At 34.1% G+C, this 20,466-nt stretch overlaps 1 protein-coding gene across 5 annotated transcripts in view; it reads left to right on the top strand.

Moving 5' to 3' along the window:
* Nucleotides 1-20,466, top strand: part of WDPCP (WD repeat containing planar cell polarity effector) — a 401,691-nt gene that overhangs the window by 131,578 nt on the left and 249,647 nt on the right. For all 5 annotated transcript variants that reach the window (XM_074287032.1, XM_074287033.1, XM_074287034.1 and 2 more), the window contains 4 exons: nucleotides 827-871; nucleotides 1,675-1,725; nucleotides 3,145-3,215; nucleotides 3,490-3,549. In XM_074287032.1, the coding sequence (XP_074143133.1) occupies nucleotides 827-871; nucleotides 1,675-1,725; nucleotides 3,145-3,215; nucleotides 3,490-3,549 (227 nt within the window). The remainder of the gene's footprint in view (nucleotides 1-826; nucleotides 872-1,674; nucleotides 1,726-3,144; nucleotides 3,216-3,489; nucleotides 3,550-20,466) is intronic.

The raw sequence follows: 20,466 nt of genomic DNA, 5'->3' as shown, positions 1-20,466 counted from the left end.
TTAAACTCTTTGGAATAAAAATATAAATTTATAAATTTAAACAAATAGAAATAAATTGCTCCATTCAAAATAAATTTGTATGCTGAAGAGGGTAAGTACAAATAAGTGCTATATTTTGATGAAAAAAAGTTGTCAACATTGCATTTTATCACTAGGGGGCAGTCCATACTGTATTCAAGTGCATTAGCGATAGTCCTTTTGTCATTATGGAAGGACAATTTATGTTCCCCAAAAGAAAACACAAGTGATTATTTAAGTAAAGAAGTCGAATGGAAGAAAGTATTCCTATCCAGGAAAGAAATGAGTTTTTTAAAGTTGATCTGCTTTTCTGTCCTTAAAGTTTGAGATAGAGCAAGATGCTTGAGAAATATCAATTCACCCTTCAAAACTCCCCCATCCTAGTCAGTTCTGCTATAGCCACGGCTGGAGATCCTAATTTCAATGGCCCTTGGAAGTCCTTTCTTTTTAATGTAAGGCAGCCTTGGAAGTTCATGCTCTAGCACACCTTCTCATTTCCTTCAGCAAACTGGCTACGAATCTCTGGATGATTAAGTTGTGTTTGGGCCTTCCCTTGAAGGGGTTCACTCTGTGGCAAGACAGAATTGGTAAGGGTACAGGAATGCTGAACTGCACTAAAAGCAAGGAGGATCACAATCCCAACCGGCATCCTCACCAGGTCACTTTTCTTCATTCTCAATGGGCTGTTTAGAGTTTTCTGTTTGGGCTTTCTTCTGTGGTTCCCTCTACTAAAATCCAATCTGATTCAGTTTCTTTCCCCCCCCCCCAAAGCTATTTACCATAACTTGATGTTATTTCTTCTTGTCAGACAGAGACATTGGAATCTACCAGTATTATGACAAGAAAGACTCAGGTAAAATAAGTATGTTATTAACATTTTTAATAAATTAAATATCTTAGATGATTAAAAAAATGAGAATGTTAGAACATCATCCATATTATTTCTGGGAATGGATTATTCAGATAAAGTCTACTTTATCTCCCTAGAAAGTCTCCAACTTGGTGTGTTTTTTATATAACATAGTTTTTTTTTTTTTTAAATGAGAAGTAGCATGAAAATTTTATATTTTTTCATATTAATCAGACTTGACTGCTGGACTGTCCAGTCACTTCTATTAATTGGCATCCCAGTAGAGGGCATCATAAACGCATAGGACCTATATTGTGCTCTTGAATCCTCACCTGGTATCTGAAATAGGCATTTCTGAGTGGATGATCAATTTTCTTTATCTGATTAATCCTGTTAATCCTAGAAGTTTCATGATGGGCCAAAAGGTCTTTCCAGCTAGAGTTACTTCCTGTTTCAGTCCTGGTTAAGGTAGAGCTTGTGTGGGCATCCCGAGTGCTTAGCTTGGTGCTTAATATGTTGTTTCCATAGTTCTGTTGACAGACTGACTCAGCTTCTGGTCAGGATTCAGTTGCAGCTCACTTCACTATCTGATGAGATTGGAGGCTCAGGAATATTGGTCCACCTGTTGTGCCGAATAAGCCTTCTTTCACTGAAAATTTAAGATCTATCTCTATGAAGTGAAAACAAAGCTGTCTTCTTTGTAGATTTGGGTTTACTTTATAATAATTTTAGATGTTCAGAGTAATTTCATGACAGAAGTTATAAAGTTGGCTACTAAACTTTTCCTGCTTCTCTCTCCCTGATAGTTTTACCAACAGATCATGGTTACTTAGAAGAGAAGCAACAGTTGGCAGAATGTAAGCATCTTTTATGTTTGTTTTTTTAGAATTACTACAGAATTATCATGTTTTATCGTTGCTTGTATTTCTGGCAGAATAATGAAATAACATCCAACTATGCACAGAGGTATTTCTCATTCAGAATTTTTTTAAATTTTATATTCACAGATTTTTAGTGTTTTAATAAAATAAAAGCATTAACAAGAATAATGTCTTAGATCTCAGTGATTTAGGTTATTAAAACTTAAGCCTTACTGAAGTTTCAGTAGGTATATTTTATATAAGCAAAATAAAATGGCTATTAACTACTCTCATGAAATGAATTCAGGTTGACTTTGACTTTCAGAGTGAATGTTTTATGCTGTGAGTACAATTAAAATTAAAAGTCCCTTTATTTACACAAATTTTTAAATATATGCTTTATAATGATTTAATAACAGTTTAATGACTATATTATAGTAAATATAGTAATACAGTTTTAATAATACTATTTTAGAAAAAGTAAAATAAAATCTGGAATGTGTTTTCCCCTCATTTAGAATGAGGGAAGCTGCCATATGCAACTTAAAAAAAAATTTAGTATTGACTGCATCACAAATGTTCAGGTTTATTGTACTTAGAATTAAATTGATTTAGAAAATATAAATAGTAAAGTGTTTTTACCACAATAATTTAGCTGCCAAAATTGAATATATAACTGTCCCCGACTATTGTTTAGATGTCTTTAATTTTTGAATGTTCATTTTTTATAGCTGGATTTCATTTTTCAAATAAATGAAACAATTTGAGTTTTAGAGATTTTTGAATATTTAAAAGTACTTTTTCAAAAAAGATAACTTGTTTAAGCACAAGAATGTTTCTAACTTTGTCAATATTTTCCATTTAAATCTGGCTTATCCTCAGTTGTTGGTTTTCCTGGTTGGGTATTAGTCCAACTTTTGATGCCAAATTTTCAATTAATCCCAGTTTTGCATTTATTAAAAAGAAGCACGCATGTGACAGTTGTATTCATTAATTGATTATCTCCTTTACTCTATTATATGAAACTAATGTATTTGAATTAGATTGGCAATTTCTGCTCTGAATATTTCATTTGTCTAAACCGAATAATTATTTAAGAAAGAGTCTGCTTCCTATACCTTCATGAATTAGATTTTCAGAGCTGGGAAATTTCTCTTTTGTCTCTGAAAGCTGAATGTGTGGTTACCATTACAAAATTATAATTACTGAAATAGTTACTTGTTAAAATCTTGTTTCTATAATGAAACTTTTCAAAAGGTTATCATTTGATAGTGGGAATGAAACTTATTCCATCTCAATTATATAGATTCACTTTACATTTTATAATCTATTTCTGTTAGTAGCAGGATTTTTTTCTATATTGATTTTTTAAAAAATCCACATTTATCTAAATGCAGTCTATATTTTGTTTGTTAGCACGAGATTATCCTTGGATACTCAAGAATCGACGTCCAGAAAAACTTAGAGATACTCTTAAGGAATTGGAGGTAACTTTGAGAAAGTTTTAAGAATGACAACAAACAATCTTTGTTAGCAACTTCTTTCAACACTTTTAATTTTCATAAAGGATCAGCCCTCTGGGTGATGATAACTTTGCTTTTGTCCAGTGGGCAATTTCCAAACAGTTGCATCTTTGTTTGTGTGGCATGCTAATCTCCTCTGCTTGAAAATCAGAAGCACTTTAACTGATAATGATAGTGTGTATGTATGTGTGTATGGGATAGCCAATTCTCCTTTCCTTTGTTTTTCTGTGTCGTTTAGGAGCTGATGCAAAACAGTCGATGTGTGTTGAGCAAATGGAAGAACAAATATGTCTGTCAGGTAAAACCGTATGACATGATTTCTTGATGTTCAGCCAATGGAGCTGAAAATTATTATTCATGTTCTTTCTTAGGTTTTAATGTTAGTGGAAAAAAAACTACTTAAAGGAGAATTTTTCACATTTTAGATTCTATTTATTCAAGAGCATAAACTAACACGAGGCAACCAAATTGGCTATCATTATTAAATATACTTGTACTGGTAGAATAAAAGCTTTCAATGTCTAAATATGAATAAATATTTTAAAATATTATATGGAGTATTAAATATTTATTAGCAAGATCTTAACTGTGTTCATGAATAATTATTATGCAAAATAACAGAAAGCTACTATAGTATGGCATATCTATGAGGGAGGGAATAAGCATTTATATAGCACCTACCATGTGCAAAGCTCTGACCTAAAAGCTTTACAAACATTATTTCATTTTATAACATATTTTTGACATAAATATAAAGACATTTTAAGAAAATAATAAGTGGATTAGAGTTAAACCTAAAAAGAACAAATCCCTAGAGGCTTAGTTTTAGGAGTCATCAAAGCATCTTGAGTTCCATTTTGAGATAATCTAGATCCAGAATATAAAAAGTGTCCCAATTAATTGTCTTAATTTATCATTGGTGATCACATGTTTCCAATTCAATGGATAAGTACATCCATTTAGGTAAAACCAGATTCAAAAAAAAGCCCATATACCTATTGTAAAATATCTACCTGCCTCTAATCCCTCTTTTTTTGATACTGCATTGTTGCATTAATAATACAAAGAATGGGACTATTAACCCCATGGAATAAATTTGCCTGTTTTAACTAATAAATGAACAAGCGTTTATCAAGTAAGTATGTCCAGGCACAGTGCTAAATACTGGGAAAAGGAAAAAATGATCCCTGTCCTCAAGGAATTTACGTTTTAATGAGGAAAGCAACATACAAATCCAGGATAGTAAAGAGTAGGTAAAAAGTGACAGATACAAAAAAAAATTATTGTCAGTTCAGCCATTTTCTTTACAGCTTTTGTAGTGACTGGTGGTTGTATGCAGCACCATTACATGTATTTGCCTTTCACATTTGGGGACATTTGGGGCTCTTTGGTCATAAATTGTGATTTGCTATAGATAATTAAAAAGTGACTATTTCTTAGTGTGAGTTACTCTCACTGCTTAATATTTCCTTCTACTTCTAATCCATTAGGCCAGGTATTAATTATCTCAGACTTTAACTGGCTTTATGATAATGGATAACTCATTCACCCTCTTTCTGAGACTCATTTGCTTCATCTGCAAAATATATAGTATATATATTTATAGTATATATATATATACTATAGTATATATATAGTATATATATAGTATATATATACTATAGTATATATATAGTATATAGTATATAGTATTTATTTATAGTAGTTACCTCAAAGAGTTATTATGAGGCTCAAATCAGACAATGTATATAAAATATTTTGTGAACTTTAAGATATTATTTTAATCTCAGGTATTATATTTATTATGCTCTTATGAATCTTGCTTAAAACTGAAATAATAATAATAATAAATAAATAAATAAATAATCTTTGAGCTGGCATTTCCCAAATTATGTTCCCTAGAACCTTGATGATGTGAACTTTACATTTTTTGTATCCTTAGCACTTACTATAGTGCCTGATGTATCATAAGTGCTTAATAAATGTTTATTAAAAGTGTGAATGAATGAATGAATGAATGAGAGGAGCTCTCCAGCACATTAAATAGAGTATTAAGCTTAGAGTCAGGAAAAGCTTGAGTTCATATTCTGCCCCAGGCACTTAGTAGATATGACCATAGAAAAATTGCTTAATTACTCTTTTTCTCTTTCTTGATCTGTAAAATGAGAGATTTGGATTCAGTGATATTTGGATTCAATCCCTTCTAGTTCTAAATCTGATTCTCAGATCCTATGTTCTTTCTGGATTGTGGTGTAGAGGAAAGAGTATTGATCCTGGAGTAAAGACTGTAAAATGGGGATAATAATAGCACTTACCTCCCATAATTGTTATGAGGATCAAACGAGATAATATTTGCAAAATATTTAGCCCTGTGTTGACACATAATAGGTGCTATATAAAATTTGTATTTCTTTCCCCTTTCTTTGCTAGTTCAATGGAAGTCCCTGACTCCTGGCCACCATTGAAATTTGCCTCTCTCTTCTACCTCAGGTCTAAAATGGAGCAAATGCTCACAAGAAGGATAAGAGGCATCTGCCTTCAGTTTTCTAACTGACTCCTGTTGCCATACACATTCCCCTTCATGCCCCCCCTCCAAAAAAAAAAAAAAAGGAGAAAGAAAGAGAAATAGAGATAGAGATGGAGGCAGGGAGAGAGAGAAGAAGAGAAAGAGAAAGAGGGACAGAGAAAGAGGGAAGGAGGAAAAGAAGGAGGAGAGAGTGCAAGACAGTAACTGATAAAGAGAAACAGAAAAAAGGCAGAGACACACAGAAAGAGACAGAAACAGAGAGGAAGGAGGAGGAGCTGAAGAAGAAAGATCATGAAGCTCTGACCTCAGCTTTGAGATTTATATTTACAAACACTTAGACTCTGTGTGTTTCATAATCCTGGCCCTGGCTAATGCAACTGAAGTTCCACCTTGTTGGGCCTGGACTGTGACACCCTACATTTGCACGCTCTTTCACCATATCTTGCTGTTTATTTTAGAGAGAGATGATTTTATCCTATCTCTGTATTTCAAGCCCCAAAATATTCTCTATTCCAATCAGTTTGGGAAATATTGTAAATTCCTTTTTAAAAATTTCATTAAATTGTTTAAATAAAAATACTTTTCAATTCTAGTCCCAAATCTATTCCAGAGACATAGAACTTAGTGAGGCCCAAAATGTAATTTTTAAATGTCATTACTCACCTTGAAACTAGTCTCAAAATTATTTGACCAGAGGGCAAGACGGCCACCTCTAGTCAGGGGTGTGTCTGGTTGCCTCCACCCTTTGCACTAGGGGGGAGGTTGAAACTTGTTAGACATGTCGAAATATGTAGGGCAGCATCACAATCGACAATTCTTCCTAAATATATTTTACAATATTTTAATTTAGCAAGCTTGTCTTAGAAAGGGCAGATTAGTAGAGTATATATGTGGAGCTAAATTATTCTGTCTTGTATGTGTCTTAATGCAAGTCCTCTCAAATCCTTTTGAGAATTAGGTGGGGGGTAAATTCTAAATAAACATAGAACTGTTTCAGGCTTTATGATGTGTATCAATCTTATAACATTGCTCTTTTGAATTGTTGAACCTTTTCACAAAACTAGAATAAATATGTGACACAAATAGAAAAGTTGATGTTTGAGCATAGTCTATATTCAAGTGTTTTTTTTTTTTTTCTGTAACATGGGGATAGGCTAATTCTTATACACACACACATATATATATATATATATATATATATATATGTGTGTGTGTGTGTGTGTATGTGTGTGTGTGTGTGTGTGTGTGTATATGTATATATGTATATATCTCAACATGTTCCCGATGTACATTTTAGTAAGAAACAAAAACACCTGCTTTTTACTCTGTTCAATGTGCTAAATATATCAAAGTAGTAACATGTCATCTTGGAATCTGAAAAACCTTTAACACTTTTCATCCATTTTTGTATATTTCTAGAAATGACTGTACCTAATCAGTCCCTAAAATAGTCTGTTTTGTCCTTAAAATCATTTTCAAGCCATATTTCCAGAGGTGCCTATTGATGCTCTATAAAAGCATATCTTTCATTTCAGTTATCTTCTTTTAGAAGCCTTCTTAATGGATAGGGCTAGAAATTCTGCAGGTTCCAGAATAACATATTATGGTATCTCATGATGTCAGTCAGATGCAATAAGTTTTTTAATTCTATTTAGGATAAGAGTGGTAGTTAGTGACTAGAATATTTTTCTAGTTTTTAGAAACTCTTTTATCTGATGTCTGCAGAACCTCCTCCTCAAGGAAAAAAAAATCAATTCATTGAGTCCTGTGCTAAAAATTTTGTGACCTCTCCCACTTCTGAGACACATTTAATTCCTCCTTTCCTTTTACGTCTTCTAAAGAGCCAAATAGAATGTTCAGTTGATCGTAGGAGCCTTTTATTTAGTGATCCTCATCATTTGTTTCCTAATGGCAAAATAAAAGCATCAAGTGTTTTAAACATGCAGTTTGAGCAAAGTTTTTTCCTCATTAAGAAACAGAAAGAGCATAAAGGTTCATGCAATCATTGTCTGTTTTAGTTTATGTTGTTGATGGCCCCCCATGATATGTTTAAAGCAATGTTTCTAAACCCAAGGTAGTTACGTGCTTTTCCTGGTTTGAGATCTACTGCAATATTTTATGCATTTGTATTTCTTAATTACTAATCAGATTGTCTCTCAGACTTTTTGTGGTGGTGATGCTTGTTAGGGTTGTTATTCATTCATTCAGTTGTGTCTCACTCTTGGTGACTCCATGGACCATGCTGTCCATGAGGTTTCATTGGCAAAAGACATAGGAGTGATTTGGCATTTTGTTCTCCATGAATTAGGGCAAACAGAGATTAAGTGGCTTGCCCAGGATCATAGAACTAGTTAGTATTTGAGGCTGTATTTGAACTTGAGTCTTCCTGACTCTTGGTCCAGCACTCTATTTACTACTGAGCAATCTAGTAGCCTCCATTAGAGTTGTTAGTCTTCTAATAATAACTGAATTAAGGATCAATACATAGAATTAACTTTTTCCCATGGAATATTCCTTGAACTCTTCTATGATGTTTTTTGAATTGTTGCCCAATTCTTCATGACCCCATTGGGAGTTTTCTTGTCAGAGATACTGAAGTGGTATTCCACTTCCTACTCCAACTCATTTTACAGTTGAAGAATCAAATAAATTAAATGGGGGTTAATGGAATTAAATTAAATTAAAGAAATTAAACAAGGTTTAATGACTTGTCCAGGGTCATACTACTAGTAAGTGTCTGACACCAGATTTGAAGTTAGGAAAATGAGTCTTTCTGACTCCAGACCCAGGGTTCTATGCATTGGCCACCTAGATGCCCTGAATTATATTATTACTCAATATGTGTGGGTAATCTTGATAATAACTAATAATTATAGAGTCCTTTTAGTTTTTCCAAATGCTATGTATTCAATGAGTTTCACAACAACCTTGTTGAGAGTTGTGAGTGTGTCAGCCGTTTTATCAGGACATTAATAAAAATAACAAACATTCATATAGCATTTTAAGGTTTACAAAACTTATCATTTCAGTAAGGTAGATCATATCAGTTTTATTATTCTAATTTTACAGTTGAAGAAATTGAGGCTCTAAGTAGCTTAGATATAGCTAATAAGTATCTAAAATTTGAATTTGAAAAGTGGTTTCTTGACTTTAATTTCTGAATTCTTTTTCACTATTCTACACTGCCTCTTATTGTCACCACCACTACCACTACCACCACCACTAATACCATCATCATCATCTCATAGCATTTTAATGTAGAAAAATAATTGTTTACTCAAAAATATAAGGAAGTTCCTAATTTTATGCAAAATGTGTAATTTAAATCACAGACATCAAATTATTGAATAATAATAATAATAAGAGCTTTGATGTTCAGAAGAGTTGTTACTTTACCTGTATTGGTGCTGTCAAGCAACTTTATTAAACTATGTGACTACTTTTAGTTTATAATTGCTTATAGATGGGATATAAGCTTATAATCCATTTTACCTCACTTTCTCTTAACAGCAATTACTGTTTTATAGGCACAACTATAAGACAGTTTAATTCAGTTCAATAACAACAAAAAATGATTAAGTACCTATTGTGTAAAAGACTTTGTGTGTCAGGTGCTAAAAATGTGAAGGCAATGGAATGGAAATGGAAGGTAATTTGAGCAGGACTTTCTCTAATCTCTCCTGGAAGGAGAGGAACGCTTTCAGGTGAGAAATACAATAGGAGGAAAGTCTGGAATGAATCTAAGAATTCTAAGAGATAGAGGTAAGAAGAAAGTGTGTTCTAGGCCTAGAAGAATGGCTTTCAAGAATAAACAGAGTGAAAGGGGTAAAGAGTTTGAGTAATAGTGAAGGCAAGTATTATGAAATATGAAAGGATTGGAACTAGATTATGATGAGTTTTAAACACCATACTGGGATGTTTGTGTATCACTAAAAGGGGGAAAGGGAGCCACTGAACATTTATGAGCAGAGAATTGAAATGGTCATATTTGATTTCAAAAGATAATTTGGATAGCTTTGTGTAGAAAGTAGAATCAGGAAGATCTTTCTGAAGGCTATTAACAATAGTTTAGGTGAAAGGTGATAGGACAATGTGACCAAAGCAAGACAACAGCAAATGTGAATGAATAGAAGAGGGTGAATGCAAATGTTTTGTGGGTAGAATCAATAAGACTTAGCAAATGATTGGATATGGGGTGAGGAAAAGAGTAAGATAAGAAGATAAATTTTTCAAGCATGTGACTAGAAAAATTATGGGTTTCAAAAGAAATTAGAGGACAAAATAATCGAGTCCAGAGCCCAGGGGAATACTCACGTGTAAAAAGCTAAAGATGGAGATTTGAAAGAAGAAAATAGATAAGAGGAGAACCAGAAGTGAATAATAGTGTAGAAACTAAGACAGAAAAAAGGATAGAATTCCTATAGTCAAAGTCAAAGAAGGTAAGTTCTACCAAAAAAAATGCTGTCAGATTTAGTCAAGAGACCATTGGTATCTTTGAAGGGAACAGTTTTAATAAAGTTGTGAGATGAGAAGACAGGTTGCAAGGAATTAGCTTTATCTCTGGCACTCTTCTCTTCTCCCTCTATCTTACTCTCAAAGTAAATACTCTCTGCCTCAAGCAGAGTAAGAAAAAAAAAAAGAAAAAGAAAAAAGGAATACAAAACAAAATAAAACAAAACAAAAGAGAACATTGTCATGTGCTCAGCAGGACATCAGGGGAGGATTCAAAATATAAAACAAGAAATATCAGTTCAAGAAAGTATATCTATTAGTTGAAGAAATTATATTCATAAATGCCCATTTTTTCTTTTCTTCTTTGTAAATTGTTCTTTGGTTCTCTGCTTCATGTCTTATTTACTTTATTATTTTTCTCCCTTTTCATACCCACCCCCCAAGCAAGCTACAATTAAGAAAATATATATTTATGTATTCATATGTACACACATATATACATACATATACATACAGACATGCAAGACTCTGCACATACACACATGTCTTTCCTATCCCAGTTAACTCTTTCATTAAATTCTGTTCCATAACTTGCTTTATCCTTACTTTACCTCCCCTCACTCAAGGATTCTTCCCTTGTCTTCTTCCCTCACTCTTTGTTTCCCCATCCTCCCATCCAGCTCCCTTTATTTCTTTATAGATTTTGGAGGGTGTTATACCCTTTTAGTATATATGTAGTGTTGTTTATTGAACCCATTCCTGATATGAGCAGGTTTTCAGAACTATGAGTCTTCCTCTCCCTCTAATGCCTCTGTGTCTATTCTTTCTCTTTACCTCATTTATATGACATGATTGCTATTTTTACCTTAACTCTGCCAATCTTTCTTTTGAGCTAGATTCACATAACCAATAGGGTAGCTCAAAACTCAAAAGCTCAAAAAGCTTAAACATATAGTATACATTTCCTGTGTAAAAAAATAAACAATTTGTCCATGTTTAAACAGTTTGTCCATGTTGAGTTCCTTAAAATTAATCTTTGATTTTGGCTCTTATATGTTAAATTTTCTGTTAAGTTCAGGTTTGGTTGATAGCAAGTCCTGAAAATCTGAAAGTTCACTGAAAGTCCATTTTTTCTCATTCAAAATTATAATTTTACTAGATATAATATTTTTGGCCATGTTGTAGTTCTTTTGATTGTTGATAAAATGATTCCAGAACCAGACGTTTTTTAATGTCTTGTGATGTTAAGTCTTGTGCAATTCTAATTATAGATCCATCAATTTGAATTGTTTTTTTTTTCTTGATTTTTGAAAAATTTTCTCTTTGATCTGGGGGTTTTGAAGTATGTCAATAATATTCCTGTGTGTTTTCCACAAAGGATCTCTTTGAGATAGTGATCGGTGGATTTTTTTTCTATTTCTATTTTGCTCTCATATTCCAATACTCCAGAACTATTTTCTTGGATTATATTCTGCATTATTGTGTCAAGGTTCTTTTTTTGGTCACAACTTTTTGACAGTTCAATTATTCTTATATTTTTCTCTCCTTGGTCCGTTTTCCAGATCTGTTGTTTTTCTTTAACAATTTCCACATTTTGTTCTGTTTTCTCATTCTTTTTCATCTTTGTATTTCCTTTTCTTATTTCTTGGTTTCTCATTCACTCGTTTCCCCTTACCCATTTCTAATTTTCAGAGAATTACTTTCATCTTTGAGACTCTAATTCCTTTTCTAATTGGATAACTTTTTTTTTTCTCATAATCTTGTTTTTCTTGGATGCTTTTTATTTTTTATTTTAGGTTTTCCTCAATGTCTCTCATTTGATTTTTAATTATTTTTTGAGTTCTTCTATAAATTCTTTCTGGGTAGGGAGGCATTTTGTATTACTTTTTGGGGTAGAGACTTTATTTTTTTACTAAAGTGTCCTGTTCTTAAGATGAATCCTGGTCTTCCCTGTTCCCATAATATGTTCCAATGGTGGGGTTCTTTCTTCTTTGTAGGTTCATTTTATTTAATAAGAGGTATAGGTGTAAGCACCTCTAACCCATGGGGTGGGAGAATGGTGCCTCAAGCTTCCCTTAAGAACTCCCCTCTGACCAGGACTCCAAACCAAGAGCTCTCCCCTCCTGCAAGTGCCCACAGCCAGCCACATCCCTGTCCGGTGCTTCTGCACTCACTCAGGTACTGGTTTCTTCTCACCTAGGGCCACATCTCTGTAGCACAGCTGGTCCTAGCATTCCTAACCAGCTGAGGTTCCCTAAGTCTTCCCAGAGTCAGATCCCAACTCCACAAAAAGTCTGGGAGGTGAAAGTTTTTGTGGTTCCTGCAGAGGCTCCAGCCACACCCAGATTGCCCTAGGGCTCCCCACTTAGTGTTTCTGCAGAGAGCCTGGAGTGTTTGCACTTCACACTGGTTAATCCCCAGCCTGGGGTCTTTTCTTCAGATCTTCCCTTGTTGTATCAGGAAGACCCCTGTTTTACCCCAAATATTCTTGATTTTTCACCAGTCTATGTTTGCTCTGAGATGAACTCAATATATCCAAAATAGAATCAGTATCTTTCCCACAAAACTTCACTTTTTCCCAACTTTCTGTTTACTATTGAGGGTACTACCATCCTTCCAGCCACCCTAGCTCTCCCTGAGCAGAATCCTGAATTCCTCACATATATTCAGAAAACAGTCAGTAAGCATTTTGTAAGTGCTTACTATGTACCAGGTGCTAAGTACTAAGGATATAACTACAAGCAAAAAAGAAAGATAATCCCTGGCCTCAGGAATTTACATTCTAATGGAAAGGAAAGAAACACATAAAACAGAGGTAGAAGGGGCAGGGTACCCACATGAGGACATAGTAGCAAAGTCTGCAGCCTTTCAGTCTTGAAGTTCCAGAAAGTATGTGTCAGTAGGAGAAGGAAATTGTCATGATGGAGGGAAATTGAGGGCTGAAAAGGCTGTCAAGGTATGAAAGTCAAAAGTCAATAATTATCAAGACTCATTACAACATCTCTTTTCTATGTAGGCCCCCTTCCCTCTTCGCCTAGACCCACAACAGTAGTTCAGATTCTCATCATTTCTCAAATGGATTATTAAAATAATCTTCACTTGGTCTCTCTGTTTCAAGTCTCTCATCCTTCATATAACTGCCAAAGTGAGCACAGGGATTTCAGACAATATCACCACTAACTATCCCCAACTTGGACTCATAATTCAATTTCCCTAATATCTCCTGGATCAAAATAGAAAATCCTCCATTTAGCATTTAGAGGTCTTCACACCTTGACCTCCTATCTTTCCAGGCTTCTTCTTACACTTTATTCCCTTCCACCTATCTATGATCCAACAATGTGGAATTATTTGCTATTCCTTACAAAGGGTACTTCTTCTTCCATCTCCATATCCACCTTTTCACTTCTCCTTCCTAATTCCCTTCCTTTAAAATGCAGCTCAAAGGGACAGCTAAATGGTGCAGTGGATTGAGCACCAGCCCAGAAATCAGGAGGATCTGAATTCAAATCTGATCTCAGACACTTAACACTTCCTAGCTGTGTGACCCTGGGCAAGTCACTTAACCCCAATTATCTCAGCAAATAAATAAATAAATAAATAAAATAAAAAATAAAATGCAGCTCAAATCCTACCTTTCACAGAAGGTCTTTTCCATCTTTAATTTGATTACCTTCCACTTATAGTGTACATAACTTGTATGTACAACTTTTTGCATGTTATCTCCACCATTAGAAGGTGAGTTCCTTAAGGGTAAACAATATGTATTTGGGGTGTGTGTGTGTGTGTGTGTGTGTGTGTGTGTGTGTGTGTGTGTGTGTTGAAACTTTCTTTGTATAAGGATTAGTTTAAGGATTGCCTGGCACATAGTAAACACTTAATAAATGTTAACTGAATTTTGTGATTTACTTATTTTTAATGGAAAGGAATCATATATATTTTAACTATACTCATTTAGTACTCTTTTTATTCACACTTTGATGAATTGTGTTGGCTTTGTTTACAGTATTGTAATCATTGTATATTATCAGTGTCCCTGAATATGAGAATGGGGTTTGGGGTATAGAGAAAGATTGTGAGTTGTATATCAAACTAAATGAAAAAGGAAAAAAGGTAGTATGGAAACATAGATGATTTCATCAAGGACATAGAGTGTTATAAATGGAGAAGGTGAAACTTAAAAGAAAAAAAGTTTCTGAGTGATGGCAATGAAGGGAGGATATCAAAGTAGCTATTGTTAGTAAAATTTATTGATTACACTTGGAAATTTTGTCAGAGAATATGAGAAGAAATAACTTACATTAAAGAAGTGACTAAGGAATAATGGGCCATCATCTAGAGACAGTTTTCCATAAAGAATATCAAAAGAACTTTTAACTGTAAAAATGTTTTCCCAGTTTGTTACTTCCCTTCTAATCTTGTTTGCATTAGTTTTGTTTGTACAAAAGCTTTTTTAATTTGATGTAATCAAAATTTTCTATTTTGTAATCAATAATGATCTCTAGTTCTCCTTTGGTATAAAATTCCTTCCTCCTCCACAAGTCTGAGAGGTAAACTATCCTATGTTCCTCTAATTTAATTATGATCTCGTTTTTTATGCCTAAATCATGGAACCATTTTGATCTTATCTTGGTATATGATGTTAAGTGTGGGTCCATGCCTAATTTCTGTCATACTAATTTCCAGTTTTCCCAGCAGTTTTTGTCAAATAATGAATTCTTATCCCCAAAGTTGGGATCTTTGGGTTTGTCAAACACTAGATTGCGATACTTGTTCACTATTTTGTCTTTTTGGTGACTGCTGCTTTATAATATAATTTTAGATCAGGTAGAGCTAGGCCACCATCTTTTGATTTTTTTTCATTAATTCCCTTGAAATTCTCGACCTTTTGTTCTTCCATATGAATTTTGTTGTTATTTTTTTTCTAGGTCTTTAAAATAGTTTTTTGGGAGTCTGATTGGTATAGCACTAAATAAATAGATTAATTTAGGGAGTATTGTCATCTTTGTTATATTCGCTCGGCCTATCCAAGAGCACTCAATGTCTTTCCAATTATTTAAATCTGACTTTATTTTTGTGGCAAGTGTTCTGTAATTTTGCTCATATAATTCCTGACTTTCCTTTGGTAGATAGATTCCCAAATATTTTATACTATCTACAGTTATTTTGAATGGAATTTCTCTTTGTATCTTTTGCTGGTGGATTTTGTTGGTGATGTATAAAAATGCTGAGGATTTATGTGGATTTATTTTGTATCCTGCAACTTTGTTAAAGTTGTGAATTACTTCTAATAACCTTTTCATCGAATCTCTGGGGTTCTCTAAGTATACCATCATATCATCTGCAAAGAGTGATAGTTTGGTTTCCTCATTACCTACTCTAATTCCTTGAATCTTTTTCTCGACTCTTATTGCCGAGGCTAGCATTTCTAATACAACATTGAATAGTAATGGTGATAGTGGGCAACCTTGTTTCACTCCTGATCTTCCAGGGAAAGGTTCCAGTTTATCTCCATTACATATGATGCTTACTGACGGTTTTAAATATATGCTCCTGACTTTTTAAAGGGATAGTCCATTTATTCCTATACTCTCAAGTGTTTTTAGTAGGAATGGATGTTGGATTTTATCAAATGCCTTTTCTGCATCTATTGAGATGGTCATATGGTTTTTGTTAATTTGATTATTAATATGGTCAATTATACAAATAGTTTTCCTAATATTAAACCAGCCCTGCATTCCTAGTATAAATCCTACTTGATCATTGTGTATTATCCTGGGGATGATTTTCTGAAGTCTTTTTGCTAATATCTTATTTAAGATTTTAGCATCAATATTCATTATGGAGATTGGTCTATATTTTTTTTCTCAGTTTTCAACCAACCTGGTTTAGGTATCAGTACCATGTCTATATCATAAAAAGAATTTGGTAGGAGTCCTTCATTCCCTATTTTTTCAAATAGTTTATATAACATTGGGGCTAATTGTTCTTTAAATGTTTGGTAGAATTCACTATAAATCCATCTGGTCCTGGGGATTTTTTCTTAGGGAGTTGATTAATAGCTTGTTCTATTTCTTTTTCTGAAACGGGACTATTTAAGCAATTTACTTCCTCCTCTGTTAATCTTGGAAGCCAATATTTTTGGAAGTAATCATCCATTTCACTTAGGTTATCAAACTTATTGGCATAAAGTTGGACAAAGCAACTCCTTATTATTGCTCTAATTTCCTCTTTATTGGTGGAAAGTTTTCCCTTTTCATTTTTAAGACTAACAATTTGATTTTCCTCTTTCCTTTTTCTGATCATATTTACCAAAGGTTTATCTCTTTTATTGGTTTTTTCATAAAACCAACTCTTAGTTTTATTTATTAATTCAATAGTTTTTTTTTACTTTCAATATTATTAATTTCTCCTTTTAATTTTAGAATTTCAAGTTTAGTATTTGATTGGGGATTTTTAATGTGGTCTTTTTCTAGCTTTTTAAGTTGCAATCCCAATTCATTGATCTTCTCTTTCTCTATTTTATTCAAGTAAGCCTCTAAAGGTATAAAATTTCCCCTTATTACCACTTTAGCTGCATCCCACAAATTTTGGTATGATGTCTCATCGTTGTCATTATCTTGGGTGAAATTATTAATTGTGTCTATAATTTGCTGTTTCACCCAATCATTCTTTAAGATGAGATTATTTAGTTTCCAATTATTTTTTGGTCTATTTACCCCTATCTTCTTGTTGAATGTAGTTTTTATTGCATTTATGATCTGAAAAGAAAGCATTTACTATTTTTGCCTTCCTGCATTTAATTTTGAGATCTTTATGTCCTAATATGTGGTCAATTTTTGTATTGGTTCCATGAACTGCTGAGAAGAAAGTATACTCCTTTCTATCACCATTCAGTTTTCTCCAAAGAGCTATCATACCTAATTTTTCTAATATTCTATTCACCTGTTTAATTTCTTTCTTATTTGTTTTGTGGTTTGATTTATCCCTGAGGTGGAGATTTCCCACTATTATAGTTTTGCTGTGTATTTCTTCTTGAAACTCTCTTAAAACCTTTAGGAAGTTAGATGCTATACCACTTGGTGCATATATGTTTAGTATTGATATTGCTTCATTGTCTATGCTACCCTTTAGCAGGATATAGTTTCCTTCCCTATCTCTTTTAATTAGATCAATTTTTGCTTTTGCTTGATCTGAGATAAGGATGGCTACCCCTGCTTTTCTTACTTTACCTGAAGCATAATAGATTCTGCTCCAGCCTTTTACCTCTACTCTGTATGTATCTCCCTGCTTTAAATGTATTTCCTGTAAACACCATGTTGTAGGGTTCTGAATTTTGATCCAGTCTGCTATCTGCCTCCACTTAATGGGAGAGTTCATCCCATTCACATTTACAGTTAAAATTACTAATTCTGTATTTCCTGCCATCATACTATCCCCAGATTATGCTTTTTTTCCCTTGCTTCCCCTGAACCCCTTCCCCAGTATTAAACTTATGGGCCCCACTTGCATCAGGCAGACCTCCCTCTGTAGTGTGCCTCCCTCTTCCCTTTAAATCCCTTCCCCTTTTTTGTATCCTTTCCTTATTACTCTTTTCCTTTTCCCTTTTTTCTCCTACTTTTTAATGAGGTGAGAGAGAATTCTCTGTAAAATAAATGTCAATTATTTTCTCTTTGAGCCAATTCTGATGAAAGTAAGATTCACACAATGTTCCTCCTCCTCTCTAAATTCCCTCAGATATGATAGGTTTTCTTTGCCTCTTCATAGGATGTAGTTTCCCTCTTTTTATCTCCCCTTTCCCCTTTTTCGGACACTAACCTCTTTCCATTTCTATTTCCATTTTTTATGTTATATCAGTAAAATCAAATTATACATGTGGTCTTTATGTATATCCACCACAGAAATACAGTTCTCAAGAGTTCCTTTTACCTTTTTCTCCTTCTCTTGAGTCCTATGGTTGGAGATCAAATTTTTTTGTTTAGATCTGGTTTTTTTCCTTAGAAACAAATGAAATTCATCTGTTTCATTAAATGTCCATTTTCTTCCATGGAAGAAAATGCTCAGCTTAGCTGGGTAGTTTATTCTTGGTTGCATTCCAAGTTCTTTTGCCTTTTGGAATATCAGATTCCAGGCCCTTTGGTCCTTTAATGTGGATGTAGCCAGATCTTGAGTGACCCTTATTGTGGCACCTCAGTATTTGAATTGTTTTTTTCCTGGCTGCTTATAATATTTTTTCCTTCGTCTGGTAGTTCTGAAATTTGGCCACAATATTCCATGGAGGTTTTTTTTAGGGTCTTTTTCAGAAGGTGTTCGATGAATTCTTTCAATGCCTATTTTCCCTTCTGATTCTGTTATCTCTGGGCAGTTATCTTTGATGATTTCCTGTAAGATAGTATCTAGGCTCTTTTTTTCATCATAATTTTCTGGAAATCCAATAATCCTCAGATTATCTCTTCTAGATCTATTTTCTAGGTCTGTTGTTTTTCCAAGTAGATATAAAATATTTCTATTTTTTTCATTCTTTTTTTTTTTTATTTTGCTTGACTGATTCTTGATGTCTCAAGGAATCATTCATTTCTATTTATTCAGTTCTGATTTTTAATGAGTTATTTTCTTCATTAGCTTTTTTTTTTTTACTTCTTTTTGTATGTGTCCAGTTGAGTTTTTAAATGAGTTGTTTTGCTCTGTGGAATTTTTTTCCATTTCACTAATTTTTTTTAGTGAATTATTTTCTTTTCCTGGGAGTTCTTTATCTTTTCCAATTTACAAATCCTGTCTCCCTGCACTTCCTGGGAGTTTTTTTTACCTTTTCCAATTCACATTTCAGGAAGTTGTTTACCTTTTCCAGTTCACATTTCAGGAGGTTGTTATTCTCTTGCATAGCTTCTCTTTCCTTTCCCCATTTTTCTTCTAGATCTCTTTTAAGATTTTTAATGGTCTCTTCTAGGAGAGTCTTTTGTGTTGGGGACCAACAATTGTCTGGAGACTGTCTGCTATTAGTCTCCTCAAGGTTGAAAACCTTTGAAAACCTGCTCTTTTTCTGTATAGAAGCTATCAATCATCCTTTTAATTTTTTTTTACTCATTTTTAAAGCCTGTAGGATCTGCCTTCAGGGCCAGGAGCTTACCAGCTTCCTCTGCAGAACAGGGATAGGTATATGGACAGCCTGCTAACCGGTGCGAGGTGCATGAGTAGTCTGGGAAATAGTTCCCCAAGAGAAGTAACTCAGGTCTGTACAGCCTGGCTGCTGGGAGGGTGCCCTGTGAAGAACCCCTCTGGGCAGATTAATGACTGCCCTGAGGCAAGAGGCTGAGCAGTAAAAGTATCACTACCCCAATCCAAAGCCTGCTGTGGGTATTAGCAGCTGACCAGCAAATAGCCCTGCACTGACCGGAAGTGTTTCTATCCCAAAAGCACAGTCATGCTATGGAAGTTCTGTTACCCCAGACTAAGCCCCACACTGTGCATATTAGAGGCTGCCCTGGGCTGCATCCCTGTGCTGTGTAGATTTGCAGCTGCCCTGGCCATGCTTCAGCATACAGCTGCACAGTTGCGCTGATCTATGCTGTCACTTCTAGTTTGGGAGGAGGTACAATTAGATCCTATTAGGTTCTGGTGTTTTTAAAGTACCCTGTACCTCAGGCTCTAATCTCTCTGCTGGTCCACTGATTTACAATCAAGGTAAAGCAGTCAGCCTATGGCAGAGTCATTTCCACTACTCTTTTAGTCACAGAGGCTACTCCCATCCCTGGTCTGCTCAGGATGCCAGTCTTTCCTATCTCCCTGCCTGCTGCTGGTTTGTTCCCGCCCCTCAGGACAAACTCTGGTACTCCTCCAGATTATCTTCAGCTGGTAAGTCGTCATACCTTTAATCTTTGTGAATTTCACCAGTCAAGGGCTATTTTTGAAGCTGAATTCAAAGATTAGTAGTGAGGGCATGAGAGGAGCTTACAGAGTCGTGTGTGCCTTCTCCACCATATTGGCTCTGCCCCTCCCTCCTGAATAGATAGTTTTAAGAAGAAGAAATAAAAGCTATCAATAGCAAAATGGAAAAAAAATGTGCTAAATCACTATTATAGAAATGCAAATTAAAACAATTCTGAAATATCACCTTATACCTATAAAGCTGGCAGAAGATGAATACGACAAATGGTAGAGTGGAAAAATAAATGTACTAATGCATTGTTGATGAAACTGTGAATTAATCCAACCAATTTGGAAATTATTTGGGACTGT

The sequence above is a fragment of the Sminthopsis crassicaudata genome, chromosome 2 (assembly GCF_048593235.1).
Source record: "Sminthopsis crassicaudata isolate SCR6 chromosome 2, ASM4859323v1, whole genome shotgun sequence".
NCBI classification, from domain to species: domain Eukaryota; kingdom Metazoa; phylum Chordata; class Mammalia; order Dasyuromorphia; family Dasyuridae; genus Sminthopsis; species Sminthopsis crassicaudata.
The sequence above is the reverse complement of the archived record's forward strand: the minus strand, read 5'-3'. Positions and strand labels throughout refer to the sequence as shown.